Source organism: Procambarus clarkii, chromosome 20, assembly GCF_040958095.1.
Source record: "Procambarus clarkii isolate CNS0578487 chromosome 20, FALCON_Pclarkii_2.0, whole genome shotgun sequence".
In the NCBI taxonomy this organism is placed as follows: Eukaryota; Metazoa; Arthropoda; class Malacostraca; order Decapoda; family Cambaridae; genus Procambarus; species Procambarus clarkii.
Window position 1 is genome coordinate 35,824,457 of NC_091169.1, and position 22,086 is coordinate 35,846,542.

At 47.8% G+C, this 22,086-nt stretch overlaps 1 protein-coding gene across 1 annotated transcript; it reads left to right on the plus strand.

The window, feature by feature from the left end:
* The first annotated feature begins 3,532 nt into the window (after positions 1 to 3,532).
* Positions 3,533 to 4,285, plus strand: LOC138366814 (uncharacterized). The gene has a single exon (XM_069328099.1). It carries the CDS (start codon positions 3,533 to 3,535, stop codon positions 4,283 to 4,285), a length of 753 nt encoding a protein of 250 aa, XP_069184200.1.
* The last annotated feature ends 17,801 nt before the right edge of the window (positions 4,286 to 22,086 follow it).

Genomic DNA, 22,086 nt, shown 5'->3' on the forward strand with positions numbered 1-22,086 from the left:
GTGTGTGAGAGAGAGAGAGAACGCGTCTGTGTGTGCATTGTTTGTGTTGTGCATGCGTGGTCGCGCGTGCATGTTTATGTATGTGTGTTTTTCCGTGTGTATGCGCGAGTGACCCTTTAAGTGGGCGCGTGCGCATTTAATACACATGTGCGTGACGCCAATATTAATTTTCATAAAGTTGTTTACTCAGCGTGTTGCTGCTTCCATTAAGCCAATTTGTTAGTAGATTAACTACCCTGAAAACTTATATCGTGTTTAGAACAGGAAGAACCACGCTTGCTTACTGGGTTTTCTTCCCCCGGAGGACGATATTAGTTCTCAAGACAGTTAATATCGCGGCTGAAAGATGGACTGAAGATTGGAATACGCCTTCAACTCCTGGCTCCAACCGTCCTGGGTAAAGTATTCCACAATTATAATTGATGTGGATGGCGGAAATTGACGTGATTTTTGGACAATTAATGACTGTACTTTCTGAGCAGTTACTGATTGTAATTGTTGGGCAGTTAATGGTTGTACTTGTTGGGCAGTTAATGGTTGTACTTGTTGGACAGTTAATGGTTGTACTTGTTGGACAGTTAATGGTTGTACTTGTTGGGTAGTTAATGGTTGTACTTGTTGGACAGTTAATGGTTGTACTTGTTGGGTAGTTAATGGTTGTACTTGTTGGGTAGTTAATGGTTGTACTTGTTGGGTAGTTAATGGTTGTACTTGTTGGACAGTTAATGGTTGTACTTGTTGGACAGTTAATGGTTGTACTTGTTGGACAGTTAATGGTTGTACTTGTTGGACAGTTAATGGTTGTACTTGTTGGGTAGTTAATGGGTGTACTTGTTGGACAGTTAATGGCTGTACTTGTTGGACAGTTAATGGTTGTACTTGTTGGACAGTTAATGGTTGTACTTGTTGGACAGTTAATGGTTGTACTTGTTGGGTAGTTAATGGGTGTACTTGTTGGACAGTTAATGGCTGTACTTGTTGGACAGTTAATGGTTGTACTTGTTGGACAGTTAATGGTTGTACTTGTTGGACAGTTAATGGTTGTACTTGTTGGGTAGTTAATGGGTGTACTTGTTAGACAGTTAATGGTTGTACTTGTTGGACAGTTAATGGTTGTACTTGTTGGACAGTTAATGGTTGTACTTGTTGGACAGTTAATGGTTGTACTTGTTGGGCAGTTAATGGTTGTACTTGTTGGGCAGTTAATGGTTGTACTTGTTGGGCAGTTAATGGTTGTACTTGTTGGACAGTTAATGGTTGTACTTGTTGGACAGTTAATGGTTGTACTTGTTGGACAGTTAATGGGTGTAGCTGTTGGACAGTTAATGGGTGTAGCTGTTGGACAGTTAATGGTTGTACTTGTTGGACAGTTAATGGTTGTACTTGTTGGACAGTTAATGGTTGTACTTGTTATACAGTTAATGGTTGTACTTGTTGGACAGTTAATGGTTGTACTTGTTGGACAGTTAATGGTTGTACTTGTTGGACAGTTAATGGTTGTACTTGTTGGACAGTTAATGGTTGTACTTGTTGGACAGTTAATGGTTGTACTTGTTGGGCAGTTAATGGTTGTACTTGTTGGACAGTTAATGGTTGTACTTGTTGGACAGTTAATGGTTGTACTTGTTGGACAGTAAATGGTTGTACTTGTTGGGCAGTTAATGGTTGTACTTGTTGGGCAGTTAATGGTTGTACTTGTTGGACAGTTAATGGGTGTAGCTGTTGGACAGTTAATGGGTGTAGCTGTTGGACAGTTAATGGGTGTACTTGTTGGACAGTTAATGGTTGTACTTGTTGGACAGTTAATGGTTGAACTTGTTGGGCAGTTAATGGTTGTACTTGTTGGGCAGTTAATGGTTGTACTTGTTGGACAGTTAATGGTTGTACTTGTTGGACAGTTAATGGGTGTAGCTGTTGGACAGTTAATGGGTGTAGCTGTTGGACAGTTAATGGGTGTAGCTGTTGGACAGTTATGGGTGTAGCTGTTGGACAGTTAATGGGTGTAGCTGTTGGACAGTTAATGGGTGTACTTGTTGGACAGTTAATGGGTGTAGCTGTTGGACAGTTAATGGGTGTAGCTGTTGGACAGTTAATGGGTGTAGCTGTTGGACAGTTAATGGGTGTAGCTGTTGGACAGTTAATGGGTGTAGCTGTTGGACAGTTAATGGGTGTAGCTGTTGGACAGTTAATGGGTGTAGCTGTTGGACAGTTAATGGGTGTACTTGTTGGACAGTTAATGGGTGTAGCTGTTGGACAGTTAATGGGTGTAGCTGTTGGACAGTTAATGGGTGTAGCTGTTGGACAGTTAATGGGTGTAGCTGTTGGACAGTTAATGGGTGTAGCTGTTGGGCAGTTAATGGTTGTACTTGTTGGGCAGTTAATGGTTGTACTTGTTGGACAGTTAATGGTTGTACTTGTTGGACAGTTAATGGTTGTACTTGTTGGACAGTTAATGGGTGTAGCTGTTGGACAGTTAATGGGTGTAGCTGTTGGACAGTTAATGGTTGTACTTGTTGGACAGTTAATGGTTGTACTTGTTGGACAGTTAATGGTTGTACTTGTTATACAGTTAATGGTTGTACTTGTTGGACAGTTAATGGTTGTACTTGTTGGACAGTTAATGGTTGTACTTGTTGGACAGTTAATGGTTGTACTTGTTGGACAGTTAATGGTTGTACTTGTTGGGCAGTTAATGGTTGTACTTGTTGGACAGTTAATGGTTGTACTTGTTGGACAGTTAATGGTTGTACTTGTTGGACAGTAAATGGTTGTACTTGTTGGGCAGTTAATGGTTGTACTTGTTGGGCAGTTAATGGTTGTACTTGTTGGACAGTTAATGGGTGTAGCTGTTGGACAGTTAATGGGTGTAGCTGTTGGACAGTTAATGGGTGTACTTGTTGGACAGTTAATGGTTGTACTTGTTGGACAGTTAATGGTTGAACTTGTTGGGCAGTTAATGGTTGTACTTGTTGGGCAGTTAATGGTTGTACTTGTTGGACAGTTAATGGTTGTACTTGTTGGACAGTTAATGGGTGTAGCTGTTGGACAGTTAATGGGTGTAGCTGTTGGACAGTTAATGGGTGTAGCTGTTGGGCAGTTAATGGTTGTACTTGTTGGGCAGTTAATGGTTGTACTTGTTGGACAGTTAATGGTTGTACTTGTTGGACAGTTAATGGTTGTACTTGTTGGACAGTTAATGGGTGTAGCTGTTGGACAGTTAATGGGTGTAGCTGTTGGACAGTTAATGGTTGTACTTGTTGGACAGTTAATGGTTGTACTTGTTGGACAGTTAATGGTTGTACTTGTTATACAGTTAATGGTTGTACTTGTTGGACAGTTAATGGTTGTACTTGTTGGACAGTTAATGGTTGTACTTGTTGGACAGTTAATGGTTGTACTTGTTGGACAGTTAATGGTTGTACTTGTTGGGCAGTTAATGGTTGTACTTGTTGGACAGTTAATGGTTGTACTTGTTGGACAGTTAATGGTTGTACTTGTTGGACAGTAAATGGTTGTACTTGTTGGGCAGTTAATGGTTGTACTTGTTGGGCAGTTAATGGTTGTACTTGTTGGACAGTTAATGGGTGTAGCTGTTGGACAGTTAATGGGTGTAGCTGTTGGACAGTTAATGGGTGTACTTGTTGGACAGTTAATGGTTGTACTTGTTGGACAGTTAATGGTTGAACTTGTTGGGCAGTTAATGGTTGTACTTGTTGGGCAGTTAATGGTTGTACTTGTTGGACAGTTAATGGTTGTACTTGTTGGACAGTTAATGGGTGTAGCTGTTGGACAGTTAATGGGTGTAGCTGTTGGACAGTTAATGGGTGTAGCTGTTGGACAGTTAATGGGTGTAGCTGTTGGACAGTTAATGGGTGTAGCTGTTGGACAGTTAATGGGTGTACTTGTTGGACAGTTAATGGGTGTAGCTGTTGGACAGTTAATGGGTGTAGCTGTTGGACAGTTAATGGGTGTAGCTGTTGGACAGTTAATGGGTGTAGCTGTTGGACAGTTAATGGGTGTAGCTGTTGGACAGTTAATGGGTGTAGCTGTTGGACAGTTAATGGGTGTAGCTGTTGGACAGTTAATGGGTGTACTTGTTGGACAGTTAATGGGTGTAGCTGTTGGACAGTTAATGGGTGTAGCTGTTGGACAGTTAATGGGTGTAGCTGTTGGGCAGTTAATGGGTGTAGCTGTTGGGCAGTTAATGGTTGTACTTGTTGGGCAGTTAATGGTTGTACTTGTTGGACAGTTAAGGACTGCACGTGTTGAACATAAACAAAAATAACGGATGGCAGATGAGGTTGTTCGCCCGGGTCAGACTCCTGCTCTACGACCATCAGTAGTCATCGTCTGATGGTGATGAGCATCATCATCAAGATGATGATAGTGATTATCATGATGGTGACAGTGATAACACGACCTATTAGTTGAGATGAGTTGTGCTGGCTCCTCGGTAGAGATGACAGGGCCGCGGGGACGCTAAGCCCCGAAATCACCTCAAGGTAGATAAGGTGAAGATGGACTCTGAATAGGCACCACATCCTAAGTGGGTACACGTATATGTCACGGGCATTTCCGTGTCGGTACGGCCTTCGTCCGTGAGGGCACGGTCGACCATTCCATGGGGTCTCTCCTGTCCGCTTGGGCACTGCCTCCTATGTGGGGCACTGCCTCCTATGTGGGGCACTGCCTCTCGGCTGGGCACTCCTGCCCTGGTTTACGAGAGGCAGAGAGCATAAATCAGTTTGTCCCATGGTAACTACCGGCCGGCCATCTGGCTCTTAATGAGGGCAATTACCCACAGCCATTAGCCGGAGACCTGTGCAGCGGGCGACCGGGCAAAATGAGTTTAATATCCGCTCTGATTATAGTCATTTAGATGCATATTATGTGATTTTTTACTTAAGTTGGGAGTGATGGGGGAAGGCGGCCTGTTTCTCTTGCCTCTACTCTCCCCCCCCCCCAAGCTATCTACTAGCACAGCTACCTATTTCTACCTTCTACTTCTGCGCTCTTTCAGACGCTCGTAAGGTAGTTTCTGACTCTCCCAGACGCCCGTAAGGTAGTTTCTGACTCTCCCAGACGCTCGTAAGGTAGTCTCTGACTCTCCCAGACGCTCGTAAGGTAGTCTCTGACTCTCCCAGACGCCCGTAAGGTAGTCTCTGACTCTCCCAGACGCTCGTAAGGTAGTCTCTGACTCTCCCAGACGCTCGTAAGGTAGTCTCTGACTCTCCCAGACGCTCGTAAGGTAGTCTCTGACTCTCCCAGACGCTCGTAAGGTAGTCCTTGACTCTCCCAGACGCCCGTAAGGTAGTCCTTGACTCTCCCAGACGCTCGTAAGGTAGTCCTTGACTCTCCCAGACGCTCGTAAGGTAGTCCTTGACTCTCCCAGACGCTCGTAAGGTAGTCTCTGACTCTCCCAGACGCTCGTAAGGTGTTTGGTCGCAGCGTCACCAAAACGACCTCTTAAAGAATTAGTCAGGAAAGTTCAGAGTTTTACTAATTCAAACTTTGAAAGGAGCATTAACTTGGCCTGGCACACTTACCATCACTTGGTGCACTCAGCTTGTCGTTGTCGGAAGTGGGCTGCGGCTCTTGGGTCCCGCCTTTCAATTTTTAATCGACGAGTGTATATGGGTTCTTATCGCTATTTGAAGCTGTATTATGGAGTCTGCCTCCTCCTCTTCACTCTAATTGTTCATTATTTTGAACAAATTAAAATGTTGATATTGTCTCTGTGGTTCATTTTGTTTCTTAGCTTCCATGAGTTCATTGTTTAGGTAACACTGCTTTGTATTCTGCTCTGTATTACCCCGGAGAATTTTGTATTTGATGATGAACTATCAAGGGGAAAGTGCCAAGCCATCACGACTATATAGCACTGGGAAGGGGTCAGGATAATTGGGATGGGACGGGGGGAAGGAATGGTGCCCAACCACTTGGACGGTCGGGGGATTGAACGCCGACCTGCATGAAGCGAGACCGTCGCTCTACCGTCCAACCCAAGTGGTTGGACTTATTTGATGATGATTTATCCACTGTTTGTTTTCTCTTCCAGTTACGTGGTGTTTTATTCATGGGGTCTGTCCTTGTAACTCATACCTCTCTGCTCTGGGACTTGTTTGGGGGCATATATATTGGCTCTCTTAAGCTTTGTGTTAGAGGCAGTAAGGACGCTACACTGGTGCCGCATATTCCAGAATTGTGTTTTTATTCTCTCTCTCTCTCTCTCTCTCTCTCTCTCTCTCTCTCTCTCTCTCTCTCTCTCTCTCTCTCTCTCTCTCTCTCTCTCTCTCTCTCTCTCTCTCTCTCTCTCTCGTACACACACACACACACACACACACACACACACACACACACACACACACACACACACACACACACACACACGCACGCACGCACGCACGCACGCACACAAGCGTATGTGTGTGTGAGCTACTTATCGCCTGGAGTCTGACCGTACAGAAGGTCCCATGAAATATTCACTCAAACGTAAGTCGCCGCCAACATTCCTCACTCCTCTCTTAGCCTGCAGGTTGCTGGCCTGCACCGGTCTGGACTCAACAGGTTGCTGGCCTGCACCGGTCTGGACTCAACAGGTTGCTGGCCTGCACCGGTCTGGACTCAACAGGTTGCTGGCCTGCACTGGTCTGGACTCAACAAGTTGCTGGCCTGCACTGGTCTGGACTCAACAAGTTGCTGGCCTGCACCGGTCTGGACTCAACAAGTTGCTGGCCTGCACCGGTCTGGACTCAACAAGTTGCTGGCCTGCACTGGTCTGGACTCAACAAGTTGCTGGCCTGCACTGGTCTGGACTCAACAAGTTGCTGGCCTGCACTGGTCTGGACTCAACAAGTTGCTGACCTGTACTGCCTTCCACCTTTGACCTCTTGCCTATCTTCCTGTCAATTTAAATTGGTTGTTCACGTCGTTGACAGCGTTCGTGGCCCTTTGCCCCAGCTGGCACCACCTGAGTCCTGTTCACCGGCAGACAATTACTTCCTCACTCGTACCCTGACGCAGCTGCGACTTACTTAACTATCTTAAGTGAACAATTTATCAAACAAAGGAATTAACAACCCAGCGGGTTTTCTTCCTGTTGGATTAAGGGTATAACGGTATAGTAGGGGGGATGGGGAGGGAGGGGGGGGGGTGTTTGGACATGGTGCTATGGAGGTATGTCCACTGAATGGGTCAGTGATACTGGCCAGTAAACTCGGTCTTTGGGACTAAGTTAAACACAAATGGGTCTTGTTTCTTGTTTCTAGTGGCGGGCTGCGTGTCTGGACACGATGAGGAACACGTCGACTGGAACAGGAAGAAGTTTTTGTGATTTTGTGTTAATTATATTTTCTCTTTGAGTTAGGAAAGTCTGTGGCTGTGGTGTGTGTGTGTTTGTGGTGTGTGTGTGTGTGTTTGTGGCTGTGGTGTGTGTGTGTTTGTGGTGTGTGTGTGTGTGTTTGTGGTGTGTGTGTGTGTGTTTGTGGTTGTGGTGTGTGTTTGTGGCTGTGGTGTGTGTGTTTGTGGCTGTGATGTGTGTGTTTGTGGTTGTGATGTGTGTGTGTGTTTGTGATTGTGGCGTGTGTGTTTGTGGCTGTGGTGTGTGTGTTTGTGGCTGTGGTGTGTGTGTTTGTGGCTGTGGTGTGTGTGTTTGTGTGACTGTGATGTGTGTGTGTTTGTGGCTGTGGTGTGTGTGTTTGTGACTGATGTGTGTGTTTGAGTGGCTGTGATGTGTGTGTTTTTGGCTGTGGTGTGTGTGTGTTTGTGGCTGTGGTGTGTGTGTGTTTGTGGTTGTGGTGTGTGTTTGTGGCTGTGGTGTGTGTGTTTGTGGCTGTGGTGTGTGTGTGTTTGTGGTTGTGGTGTGTGTGTTTGTGGCTGTGGTGTGTGTGTGTTTGTGGCTGCGATGTGTGTGTTTGTGGCTGTGGTGTGTGTGTTTGTGGCTGTGATGTGTGTGTTTGTGGCTGTGATGTGTGTGTGGCTTTGGTGTGTGTGTTTGTGACTGTGATGTGTGTGTTTGTGGCTGTGGTGTGTGTGTTTGTGGCTGTGGTGTGTGTGTTTGTGGCTGTGATGTGTGTGTGACTGTGGTGTGTGTGTGTTTGTGGCTGTGATGTGTGTTTGTGGCTGTGATGTGTGTGTGTTTGTTTGTGGCTGTGATGTGTGTGTGTGTGTTTGTGACTGTGATGTGTGTGTGTGTGTTTGTGGCTGTGATGTGTGTGTTTGTGGCTGTGATGTGTGTGTGTGTGTTTGTGGCTGTGATGTGTGTGTTTGTGGCTGTGATGTGTGTGTGGCTGTAGTGTGTATGTTTTTAGCTGTGATATGTGTGACTGTTTGTGGCTGTGATATGTGTTTGTGGATGTGGCGTGTGTGTGTGTGTGTGTGTGTGTGTGTGTGTGTGTGTGTGGTGTGTGTGTGTGTGTGTGTGTGTGTGTGGGTGGCTGTGATGTGTGTGTGTGGGTGGCTGTGATATGTGTGTGTGTGTGTGTGTGTGGCTGGGATGTGTGTGTGTGGAACTCGCCTAAAACTGTCCATTCCTGCTGTCCCTGGAACACGGTCCGCCAATAACTTTACAACCAGGTTCCCGCTTACTTTTGACTAACCAGGGCGAACTCTGACAACCCGGTGGCCTAGTCGACCCATCCTGCGGGGTGACCCGGGTTCGCCATCAACAGTCACTCCAACCTGGGTCATCAAGTTCAAGGTGGAGAACCATGTAGTCTCACCTCAAGTCTTGACCTATTCAGGAAGGACTGGTCATCATAGCAGAGCCTTCAACATAGCAGAGATGTCGGGGGACTTCTGTTATGTACATGGTAAATGTTCTCAAGGTTCCACATATACGTCCCAGCTTCGTGGACGACCTGATGTTGGGAGTCACAACACAAGACGCTCAGCCGTCAACAGCCACCTGTCCTATTACAATGAACGTCACATTTCGCTCGTATGCGTTACCTAAAGCCAAAAATTGTACTAGAAAATGGCTGGCGAAAATGACGTACTGTCCCGTTTTCTGTTTTGGGTCCTCTGGTAGGTTAGGAAAGACCACTTTAAATTGACCATTTTCTTGACATTGGGAAACCTAAGGAGGACGGACTGTCTTATTTCTCAAGAACGTCACTTTATCAACAATCATTCCAATCTGACTGACATTGAGAACACGTTTACCAAAGATGCAGATACACGTCAAATATGACAACTGACCAGGTGAAGCGTGATTGATACTTAGCATTAAATTGTATTGATTCCTTGTATCAATATTGATACTGATTGACTTTATTAAATGGTTAATAAAGAAAATGGCTCACGCACAAAACAATAAGTTTCTAGGGACAGGCTTCAGATGAGCTGATGTATGATAATAGCTTTTAGCTTGCAGTTTCATTAGGAACTTTAGTACAATTTCTGATGAATCCTAGTCTTAGTTTAAGAGAGAGAGAGAGAGAGAGAGAGAGAGAGAGAGAGAGGGAGAGGAGAGGAGAGAGAGAGAGAGAGAGAGAGAGAGAGAGAGAGAGAGAGAGAGAGAGAGAGAGAGAGAGAACACTGAAGTTAGTGTATTCTTGAAAGTAACGGTCTAGGGGCAGCCTTCAGCTAACCTAATGAAGGATAACAGCTCTCAGCTTCACTAAACTTCACTGTATCACTCAGCTTGCAGCTTCACTGTATAACGATTCGGTTAACTGATATATAATGATAACAGTAAATATGTAAATAGAGAGAGAGAGAGGGTAGTGAGTGGGAGGAGATGGAAGTAAGTACCTTGGGGAGAGGCAGGAGACACACACGAACCAAGGAAACATATACAGAAGGTGAGCGAAGCATAATTTGCATAAGAGATAGATAAAAACTGGGCGGATATGAGGAGTGAGAACAATGGCTGATAAGTTGGGCTGTGAGAGGGAGTGAAGGAGGAAGAGTGAGAGAAAGGGGGAGGAGGAGAGAAGAAGAGGGGTGTAGAGAGGGGAGGTGAGAGAGGTAGTGACGAAGAATAATGTTGAAGCCAGAAGTTCCCGGAAGACTTTGTGGCTGTCTTATGACTAAGGTGACGAGGAATCTTAGAAGCTTAGATGACGACGAGAGAGAGGAATCTCTCTCTTTGTCTCTCTCTGTCTGTCTGTCTCTCTCTCTCTCTCTCTCTCTCTCTCTCTCTCTCTCTCTCTCTCTCTCTCTCTCTCTCTCTCTCTCTCTCTCTCTCTCTCTCTCTCTCTCTCTCTCTCTCCCCCCCCACTTTCTCTCTCCCCACTCTCCCCCCACTCTCTCCCTCCACTCACTCTCTCGTCCCTCCACTCCCTCTCGCTCCTCCTTCTCTCTCTCCCCTCTGTCATAAGGAGAACATTGCAGATGTTGCTAAAGAAACGGGCAGCTAAGAGCTGTTATCATACCTCAACTCATCTGAATAGTTTTTCAATAGTAATTAATCATTCTTAATATGAAGTTATTATCTTGTTATTGGATGAAGCTGGAGCCACCTGTGTGGCAGGTGAATCCTTTCTGCCTCCTAATTAGAATTCAGCTTCATAATTAACGTTTTTTAATTAGGAAACACTTAACAATTTGGGCCGGGCTCCACAGGGGAAGAAAGTGAGGGCAGACATTACAAGCTAAGACTTGATGATCTAAAACTCTTATGTATTTTTAGCACATAATTGGCCTTAACACACGATTATTGCCAATTTATTTGTCAAGAATATTGGTGTCGTTCGTGAGGACGCATTGTGCCTGTCATCTGAGTAGTTTCTTCTACAAATTAGGAGAAGTAACTAATAGGTTAGGGGAATTATTCTTCTATTAGTTAATTTTCCAAATTAGAAGAATTAACTAATAGGAAACTAGTAGGTTAGGTTAGGTTAGACGGGAATGTGAAAGGGAAGGTAGAAGAAAAACAAATGTACAGAGATAGAAATGTCGCACTTGACGGGGGAGACGGGGAGGGGATCGGGCTTCAGCTCTTGGACCCTGCTTGTCTAGCCGGAAGACTTTGCTTAGCTTTAGAACGTCAAGTTGTTCCTCGACAGTTTTTACCTAAGAGTTCTTCAATAATAGAGTTTACAAGACGGGAAAGAGTTGGAAAAGCCATGCCATCCTGAACACGGCTTTTCCAACTCTTGCGGAAACGCGCTCTGAGAGCATCCCGGGGAGCCGGTCGGCCGAGCTGACAGCACGATGGACTTGTGATCCTGTGGTCCTGGGTTCGATCCTAGGCGCCGGCGAGAAACAATGGGCAAAGTTTCTTTCACCCTATGCCCCTGTTACCTAGCAGTAAAATTGGTACCTGGGTGTTAGTCAGCTGTCACGGGCTGCTTCCTGGGGGTGAGGCCTGGTCGAGGGACCGGGCCGCGGGGACACTAAAAAGAGCCGATATCATCTCAAGATAACCTCAAGATATCCTGTCCTCATAAACAAAGACCCAAAGTCCATTCCATGCACCCGCCAAACCCGCTGTTTATGAATGAAAAACGGTTTACACACGACTCACTACTGATGACGTCCGAACACTTCCAGAACAAGTGCTTCACTGACGACTTTTGTTCGAATCACAACGCTGTAAATGCTTCACCCACTTACTACAAATACAAATAATCGCCAACAGAACCTAAACACCTAACCTAACCTAACCTAACCAATGCTTATGACCAGTGTCCAGTCATGTCTAGTCATGTCTAGTCATGTCTAGTCATGTCCAGTCATGTCCAGTCTGCTGTTAAAGACATAGTAAGACTCTTGGCACTTCCTGTTACAAGTGCACTCCAGTTTAGGAGTGGCCACTGTGTACAGCTGTTGTTTAAGGTTTGAGGGGGTTGAGCTTTGGCTCTTTGGTCCCTCCTCTCAACTGTCAATCTACTGGTGTAGAGATTCCTGAGTTTCTCAATCTCTATCATATCTACATTTGATGTGTATTAGCATGTTGCTGCCCAACCACAAGTGTCTGTTACCTCCCACTTTCCCCTCACGTCCACTCTACCGTGAAGGGTATTCTGTGTTGTCTTATTGTCTACTTCACTCATTTCTCTTCCCGCTTTCTGGCCATAAAGTCCAGAGTTTAAGTAGTATTTCCGCACCTATGTTCTCCACGGGCCTGTGGTACTGTGTAGGTGGAGAACCTTGACCGGTTCTCTGTGGACTGAGAACTGGTCAAGGTTAAGATAATACTGCGAGAGACGGACTACAATACGATAAGAGACTGGTGTGACTTTCGAAGGAAATATCAATATGCATAATTGTTCAATTTTATGTCAATGTATAGTATCGTAGAGGGGATAAAATACGGGAGAAACAGGGGTACAGAGGCAGAGAGCCACAGGTAGGAATACCAAACTGGTTACTGCTCTCTCTCTCTCTCTCTCTCTCTCTCTCTCTCTCTCTCTCTCTCTCTCTCTCTCTCTCTCTCTCTCTCTCTCTCTCTCTCTCTCTCTCTCTCTCTCTCTCTCTCTCTCTCTCTCTCTCTCTCTCTCTCTCTCTCTCTCTCTCTCTCTCTCTCTCTCTCTCTCTCTCTCTCTCTCTCTCTCTCTCTCTCTCTCTCTCTCTCTCTCTCTCTCTCTCTCTCTCTCTCTCTCTCTCTCTCTCTCTCTCTCTCTCTCTCTCTCTCTCTCTCTCTCTCTCTCTCTCTCTCTCTCTCTCTCTCTCTCTCTCTCTCTCTCTCTCTCTCTCTCTCTCTCTCTCTCTCTCTCTCTCTCTCTCTCTCTCTCTCTCTCTCTCTCTCTCTCTCTCTCTCTCTCTCTCTCTCTCTCTCTCTCTCTCTCTCTCTCTCTCTCTCTCTCTCTCTCTCTCTCTCTCTCTCTCTCTCTCTCTCTCTCTCTCTCTCTCTCTCTCTCTCTCTCTCTCTCTCTCTCTCTCTCTCTCTCTCTCTCTCTCTCTCTCTCTCTCTCTCTCTCTCTCTCTCTCTCTCTCTCTCTCTCTCTCTCTCTCTCTCTCTCTCTCTCTCTCTCTCTCTCTCTCTCTCTCTCTCTCTCTCTCTCTCTCTCTCTCTCTCTCTCTCTCTCTCTCTCTCTCTCTCTCTCTCTCTCTCTCTCTCTCTCTCTCTCTCTCTCTCTCTCTCTCTCTCTCTCTCTCTCTCTCTCTCTCTCTCTCTCTCTCTCTCTCTCTCTCTCTCTCTCTCTCTCTCTCTCTCTCTCTCTCTCTCTCTCTCTCTCTCTCTCTCTCTCTCTCTCTCTCTTCACAACACTTTCAACAGTTATTTATCATTTGTTCTTCGTTACTAGACTGTGTGAATCCTTTGTTATTGGTCAGTGCTATTACTTGAGCTACTCTAATTGTGTGTACATTCATCACCCAAGATGGCACACACACACAGGATGATTGTGGAGTGTCTGTTCTGTCCCTTCATCATCTATCTCTCGTTATTTGTGAATTATTTCCTCCCTTTATCATCATCTCCCCTTTCACGTCTCTTCTCTCATTTCCTCTCGTGGCACTTCCCCTCCTCTCCCCTCGCCGCAAGAAGGTCCCCGACCCCAGTATGGCTTCCATGAGGGGGAGGAAGGGAGGGGTAGTTGTTAACGCATCGTGATGGGGGTGGGGAGTGGGGATGTTGGCGGGGGGAGTGATGGGTAAGAGAGGGATGGGATGGGTGTAAGTCATGGGACGCAGAGTGCAAAACAATCATAGAAAGAGTGTCTTATTTCGTATCATGAAAACCCAGCAGGAAAAGTGGAGATTCCTCCCCAGTACATGTCCTTCCCCACCATCCCTGTGCCTTTTCCTGCAACACCTGTGGCCTCCCCCGCCTCACCTGTGGCCTCCCCCGCCACACCTGTGGCCTCACCCGCCACACCTGTGACCTCCCCCGCCACACCTGTGGCCTCCCCCGCCACACCTGTGGCCTCCATGACCTATTGTATCCCAACCAAAACCTTTCATAACCTAATATGATATGACGTCACAAGTAAACAAACAGGAAATGGAGGATGTTTCAGTTGCGGGAGAGTTGGTGTAGAATCCCAGAGGGTCAAGATGCTTTTCCCAGCCTCGTATCCTGTGTGTTGGTGGACCTCTCTAACACGCCCTCATACTCTCTGACACGCCCTCATACTCTCTAACACGCCATACTCCCTCACATTTTCTGTCCCATGTCCTCCCTCACCATCCCACTCAAACATACACGGCCCCCCCCCCACACACACACAGCCAGGGGGGGCGGGCTTCACGTCCCAGGCCGGCCCTGAGGGGTGGGGGGGGGGAGGGGGAGATGCTCCACGTTATCAGTGTCAAGTATATCTGGTTTTCTTAACTTTCCCCAAGTGAGCTGGTGATAGTGACAGACTCGTATTTGCCGCCAACTTGGAACCCGCGTTCGAGGAATGGTGAAGAGGAATGGGGTTCATTTACCATTACCATCATTGCAATTACCATTATCATCAACACGCTCTGTATTCACCATCACCCCTCACCACGACCCTCAGCTGACCCTCACCAGCTGACCCTCGCCAGCTGACCCTCACTAGCTGACCCTCACCAGCTGACCCTCACTAGCTGACCCTCACCAGCTGACCCTCACCACCTGACCCTCACCAGCTGACCCTCACCAGCTGACCCTCACTAGTTGACCCTCACCACCTGACCCTCACCAGCTGACCCTCACCACGACCCTCAGCTGACCCTCACCAGCTGACCCTCACCAGCTGACCCTCACTAGCTGACCCTCACCAGCTGACCCTCACTAGCTAACCCTCGCCACGACCCTCACCAGCTGACCCTCACCAGCTGACCCTCACCACCTGACCCTCACCAGCTGACCCTCACCAGCTGACCCTCACCACCTGACCCTCACCACCTGACCCTCACCACCTGACCCTCACCACCTGACCCTCACCACCTGACCCTCACCACCTGACCCTCACCAGCTGACTTTCATCACCTGACCCTCACCACCTGACCCTCACCACCTGACCCTCACCACCTGACCCTCACCACCTGACCCTCACCACCTGACCCTCACCAGCTGACCCTCGCCACCTGACCCTCATCACCTGACCCTCACCAGCTGACTCTCATCACCTGACCCTCACCACCTGACCCTCACCACCTGACCCTCACCAGCTGACCCTCACCACCTGACCCTCACCACCTGACCCTCACCAGCTGACCCCTCACCACCTGACCCTCACCAGCTGACCCCTCACCACCTGACCCTCACCAGCTGACCCTCACCACCTGACCCTCACCAGCTGACCCTCACCAGCTGACCCTCACCAGCTGACCCTCACCACCTGACCCTCACCAGCTGACCGTCACCAGCTGACCCTTACCAGCTGACCCTCACCACCTGACCCTCACCACCTGACCCTCACCACCTGACCCTCACCAGCTGACCCTCACCAGCTGACCCTCTCCTGATGCGTGGTAGGCGCTGGCGAAGCTGGCGTTGGCCCAAGCCGATGCACACTCGCAGATTAAGCTGACGCGGGGCTTCCAAGGGGGCGTCTCCCCTCGCTCCGCTCTCGGGAGAGCCGGGAGGGGACGCCACTGATCTGAGGGGAGAACCTGGAGGGAGGCCGGCTAAGGGAGGGAGGTAATGTACAGGAGATATTCGATGGTACACGCTTCTGGCCTATTCACAGCCTTGGGTTTTCTGGGCAAGATCTTGGGTTTTCTGGGCAAGATTCCCCTATGATCATTGAAGAAGGCATTTGAAGATAGAGAAATGTTGAGAAGAACAATTTATGGGGAGCGTAATTAGTATATTAAAAACCATTTTGCGTTGTCCAGTACTCACGTGGTTTCTTAACCACGGCTTGGGTAGAGTTAAGTACATTTCGTTGCACCTTGGGTGTTCAGAGTACATTTTAGACTCATCTTGAGTGTATGATATGCTGAGCAGACTTAGTTCTGGAATGAGTGGTGGGTGAGGTGGAGGAAGGTGAGTGGGTGAGTGAGTGGACTGGGGGTACCCTAGCAGCTAGGTGCGGGTACTCTAACGGGTGAATCTGCTGTCATCCTGGAAGAAGACTTGCGTAAGAGTTTTGTAAAATGGCTGACACACGTAGAGAATGAGAGGTGGAAGGGTTGTAAAAGAGAGGGAAGAGGGCCGTAGAAATAAGGAGAGTGAGGGGGAAATTATGAGAAGGCAGGAGGGGGGGGTGGAGAAGGTAACTGAGGGGGCAGACCTTAGGTGAGGGGTCAGAGATGCGCAGAGTAAAGGGGTGGGGCTGCCGGCCGGTTACCCTCTCCCAGACTCACCCACACTGTCACGAGAGCCTCAGAGGGAAGCTAGCCAAGGGGAGAAAGGATGGGGGGGGGGGGGGAAGGAGGGGCAAGAAAACTGAGGGACGTTCACCCCTGGTGCTCACCTGTGAGGGGAGACCACGGTGAGGGGGTCACCTGACCTCGGGGGATAGAGGGAGAGAGAGAGAGAGAGAGAGAGAGAGAGAGAGAGAGAGAGAGAGAGAGAGAGAGAGAGAGAGAGAGAGAGAGAGAGAGAGAGAGAGAGAGAGATGGAGAGAGAGTGCCAGGTTGCTGAGAGAGATGGAGAGAGAGTGCCAGGTTGGTGGCATCTTGCAAACACTTCTCTCACTACTCTTGTGCCCTCTCTTGAGTGGGACCTGGAACCACCGTCCCATTGATCACTACCCTACCTCGCCCCCTTCCTCCTCCGCCCTCGAGCATTAAGAATACCGGCGCCATGCCAACCTGACGGTGATGTTCCTCTCTCTCTCTCTTGTCATTTTCTGCTCTCCTCTTGCTCTGATTCCCCCCTCCCCATCCTCGCCCCCCATCTCCCCTCCCTGGCTCACCTTCCCTCTCCTCCTCCTCCTGCTGTTACCTGGCCTCCCTCTGGCTGGGCTGGTGCCTCCGTCAGATCAATACTCCACCTCCTCTGCATCATGGCGCGGAGACCAGACTCCTCTGGCTCCTCCTCTCTCTTCATGTTGCTCTTCTTCCTCTTGTAATGCTTCTTGACTCTCCTCTCATTGTTGGTGCTGCTCCTCCTCTGTTGGTGCTGCTCCTTCTCTGTTGGTGCTGCTCCTCCTCTGTTGGTGCTGCTCCTTCTCTGTTGGTGCTGCCTCTCCTCTGTTCGTGCTGCTCCTCCTCTGTTGATGCTGTTGGTTCTGCTCCTCTGTTGGTGCTGCTCCTCTATTGTTCTCCTCTATTGGGTCTCGCATAAGATGTATAAAGAGGTCGGATGCCGCCTTTGTCCAAGTTCGTGAAGTTCATCCAGAGGTGTTCCTGTTTGGGACATGTTGCCGGCGGTATTCTCCTGCTGCTGCATGCATGGAGGTGAGTAGTCATCTCTCAGACCGTCTCTGGAGACAGTCTAGTTCGTCTTGCAGTCTTCCTCGCGTCTGGTCCTTCTTGTTACTCTAGCGTCCTCGACAACATTGATAGGAATGAGCTGCCTATTTCTCTTTTTTTTACGTATGTTAGGGGAAAGTACTTACCTTTGAGGTTAGTACTTGACCCCAAGTGCTGACCCTTGAGGTACTCCACTTGTTGTACCTGTTTACATTCATATGTATTACTCTCATTGGTCTGTGTGTGTGTGTGTGTGTGTGTGTGTGTGTGTCTGTGTGTGTGTGTGTGTGTGTGTGTGTGTGTGTGTGTGTGTGTGTGTAACATAAAATCACAATTTTTAAAGGAAATAGAGAAAGAGGAAATGTATAGAGCGAGCATGAGATGACGTAGAGGGAAAATCCTTAGACACGTGAGAGAGGGGAGGGGGGATGAGAGAGGAAGGGATAAAGAGAGGGTAAGATAGTGAGAAGAGGGGAGTAAGGAGGGACATGGGATCAGAGATTGATAGAGAGAGAGAGGCGAAGAGGGTGAATTGGAAAATTGAGAGAGGGAGAAGGGAGAGGGAGTGAGAGAGAGGGAGAGTAAGAGGGGCCAGCAGATGCAGGGCGAGCAGGGTGATGCAGAAGCCAGTATTGATCTGACGGAGGCCCACCAGCAGCACCAGTCCCCCCCTGCCCCTGCTCTCTCCTCTCGCGGGCAGGGCGTGGACACACACACACACACACACACACACACACACACACACACACACACACACACACACACACACACACACACACACACACACACACACACACACACAGATAAAAATATACGCAAGAGAGAGAGTGAGATGGAGGGAGAGTTTGGTCAGTCAGCACTGGAGAGAGGTCACCGGCCTTACTGTTATATAAAAGGAGAAATATTCTCAAGGTACTCTACCTGGGCCAACTTCGTGGACAACTGGAAGTTGGCAGTCACAACTCAAGGCGCTCGACGATCAGCGATCACTCATTCCTAGGTTGACTCACATCTGGAACATGTTCTCTCAGCATGTCGTTGCGCATGAAATGAAGTCAGTCGACTAGTGAAGTCTCCAGTACAAAATTAGGTCGTGGTTCATCTTATAATGTACTTAACATGCTTGTAAATTAACACTAAATAAAAATTATTGCCAATAAAAATCTAATAATAAAGTCATTAAATTGATGAGTTACGAGGGTCAGGGTGGAGACGAGCAGGTGTGGGACAGCAGCGTGAAGGGTTATTGAGGACATCAGCACAACCCTTAATGAACTCCTGTCATTTTCTGAAAAATAAATATCCAACTGTATTTTGGACAAGAATCTGAATCGAGATGTTTTAGTGGAATCGGTATCGGAATGGTTAGAAATTTTAGTATCGTCCCTTCACTACCCTCCATCCATGCATCGCTCCATCCATCCATCTCTTCAGCTATGCATCTACCTATTATTATCTATCTACCTATTCATTCATCTGTCCATCTATTTATCTTTCCGTCTATCATGTACTGCGTATATACACCACGGTCCACCACCCCAGAGTTCCGTGGCCTAATTAAACCTGGAGTAGATGGAATAGTTGACCACATAGCCCGAATCTCCTCTACCTCGGGACGAGAGGTACATAGTAATGACCTCACCCCAACCCAGCGATGAGCCCCGCTCCTGTGCCAGGTAACTCCACTACGGGCTCACCATAGCCCGTGCTACTTGGAACTTGTTCCGAGTAGCTGAATCTGTAACAACAACAATACCTCGGGGCGGACACCACAGACTCAACAGCAACGCCAGCACCACACCACAAATGGCTCACAAATGTAACAAGATCACCCAGCTCGAGGACACCCCCGTCCGGTACCCGCACCCCCATGCACGTCCACGCTAGCCTCATGAACGCCCACACCGACCTCTCCATCCTGAAGAAGGGATACGACCACCCAGACATCTACCGCAGACATCCCGAGAGACAAATGGAGCTCCTCGCCGAAGAAGAATCTCCTGAGGACACCAAATTACCGCCGCTGTCGTGCGCAGGTGTCGAGCGCCGCCTCGCAAGATGGGCTGCACACCTGGTGGTGCAACCCATCTTCCCCAGTGTTATAGCAGGCAGCCATCAAGATATAATATATAAGATCTTCCTGAGTGATAAATTCCAGGTACTCAGGTACGGTAAAAATGAGGACCTTAAGCATAATACAGAGTACAAAACACAATCAAATGTACCCATAGTAGGAAAACAGCATGTAAAGGATTTGGGAATAATAATGTCTGACGACCTAACGTTTAAGGAGCATAACCAAGCAAATATTGCGACAGCCAGAAAAATGATAGGATGGATTATGAGAACTTTCAAATCCAGGGATCCCATCACAATGGTTGTACTCTTCAAGTCACTTGTGTTGTCCCGTCTTGAGTACTGCTCAGTACTCACTTCCCCCTTCAGAGCAGGAGAGATTGCTGAAATAGAGGGAATACAGAGAACATATACGGCACGCATAGACGCAATAAAGCACCTAAATTATTGGGATCGTCTCAAAGCCCTCCAAATGTACTCACTAGAAAGAAGACGAGAGAGATATCAAATAATATACACCTGGAAGATACTGGAGGGCCAAGTACCAAATCTACACAGTAAAATAACAACGTACTGGAGTGAACGATATGGAAGAAAATGTAGAATAGAACCAGTGAAGAGCAGAGGTGCCATAGGCACAATCAGAGAACACTGTATAAACATCAGAGGTCCGCGGTTGTTCAACGTCCTCCCAGCAAGCATAAGAAATATTGCCGGAACAACCGTGGACATTTTCAAGAGGAAACTAGATTTATTCCTCCAAGGAGTGCCGGACCAACCGGGCTGTGGTGGGTATGTGGGCCTGCGGGTCGCTCCAAGCAACAGCCTAGTGGACCAAGCTCTCACAAGTCAAGCCTGGCTTCGGGCCGGGCTTGGGGAGTAGAAGAACTCCCAGAACCCCATCAACCAGGTATCAACCAGGTACATGTATATATGTTAGGATATATCAAGATATATCCAGCCACCAGTCGACAGCATCAGCTGCAAGCCTTATCCACGTTGGTTGGCCCATAGTGGGACATCTCCCTCCTCCGCTTCGCATCCTGTTTCCTGCATCCTCGCCCCTGTCTTCCGTTCCTGCTTACCATCCCTATGGTCCTTGGAATTGGAATCCGAGTACACTCGGACATGGAGTTGATTGATGAAGATTAAGCCGTCCAAGAGGCGGCATGGGCATGAATAGCCCGTAAGTGGTAGATTTTTTTGGAGTGAATGTGATCTTTGGTGGTCAGAAAGTTCATTAACTGGTGATTAATTTTATCCCGACATATGGTTAGGAATAAATTATACTTGCTATTGGTCAGTATACTTTTGTGGCGGCCTTAATAACTCTCCGCAGTTGATGGACTTTAAGCCCAGCATTATACCAACAATCAGCTGCCAATTGGTTGATGCTTCATTGTTAATAGTGAGTAACCAACGGCTTTATTGTTTTGTTGATCAGGTGATTCCTGTTTTGCGTCGTAAACACTGCTATGGTGGTGGTGGTTATGGTGGTGGTGGTTATAGTGGTGGTGGTTATGGTGGGGGTGGTTATGGTGGGGGTGGTTATAGTGGTGGTGGTTATGGTGGGGGTTGTTATGGTGGTGGTGGTTATAGTGGTGGTGGTTATGGTGGGGGTGGTTATGGTGGGGGTGGTTATAATGGTAGTTGTTATGGTGATGTGGTGGTTATGGTGGGGGGTGGTTATAGTGGGGGTGGTGGTGGTGGTTATGGTGGGGGTGGAGGGTCATACAAGGTTGTGGTGAGTCCTCTGGCGTGATCCGACACTCGCTTCACACACAGCTACAAAGTCAATACCAAGTGATAAGTATTGATTATGGAACTGATACTGTTACTACCACAACACCAGAGTGAAAATAGCAATGCCTCTCAACAAAAAAATCTCCGTGTGGATACACATAGCTGTGTCTCACAAATATAATGACAGGACACGTGGATCTACAATGTGTCAAAGATAGTGAGAGGTCATGTATAGCGTTGGTTGGGGTTGGGATTGGGAGGGTGTCATAAGTATAGATATTGGAATGCTCCCAAGTTTATTATCGGGAGGTACAAGGGTTGTGAGCCAGCAAATTCTGTACATGTCAAAAGATAAAGCTGGTGGTTTGTAATGTTAGATATCGTAAATGCGATGGTCTCTCTCTCTCTCTCTCTCTCTCTCTCTCTCTCTCTCTCTCTCTCTCTCTCTCTCTCTCTCTCTCTCTCTCTCTCTCTCTCTCTCTCTCTCTCTCTCTCTCTCTCTCTCTCTCTCTATCTCTCTCTATCTCTATCTCTATCTCTCTCTCTCTCTCTCTCCTCTCTCTCCTCTCTCTCCTCTCTCTCTCCTCTCTCTCTCCTCTCTCTCTCCTCTCTCTCTCCTCTCTCTCTCTCTCTCTCTCTCTCTCTCTCTCTCTCTCTCTCTCTCTCTCTCTCTCTCTCTCTCTCTCTCTCTCTCTCTCTCCTCTCTCTCCTCTCTCTCTCTCTCTCTCTCTCTCTCTCTCTCTCTCTCTCTCTCTCTCTCTCTCTCTCTCTCTCTCTCTCTCTCTCTCTCTCTCACACACACACACACACACACACACACACACACACACACACACACACACACACTTGTCTTGTGACCATCGTGTTGGGTGGACGTGGGTTGGGAGCTCCTGGATCACTCGTGGAGTGGGAGGGGTACTCAGGAAACTTCGAAGTGAAAAAGACTATAAGTGAATGTACAAGTGAATGAAAAAACCTTGGGTTTTGACCAGAGCCATAAGGTAGTGAAGAAAAACAGTTTAATTAGCGTAATTCAAAATAGTT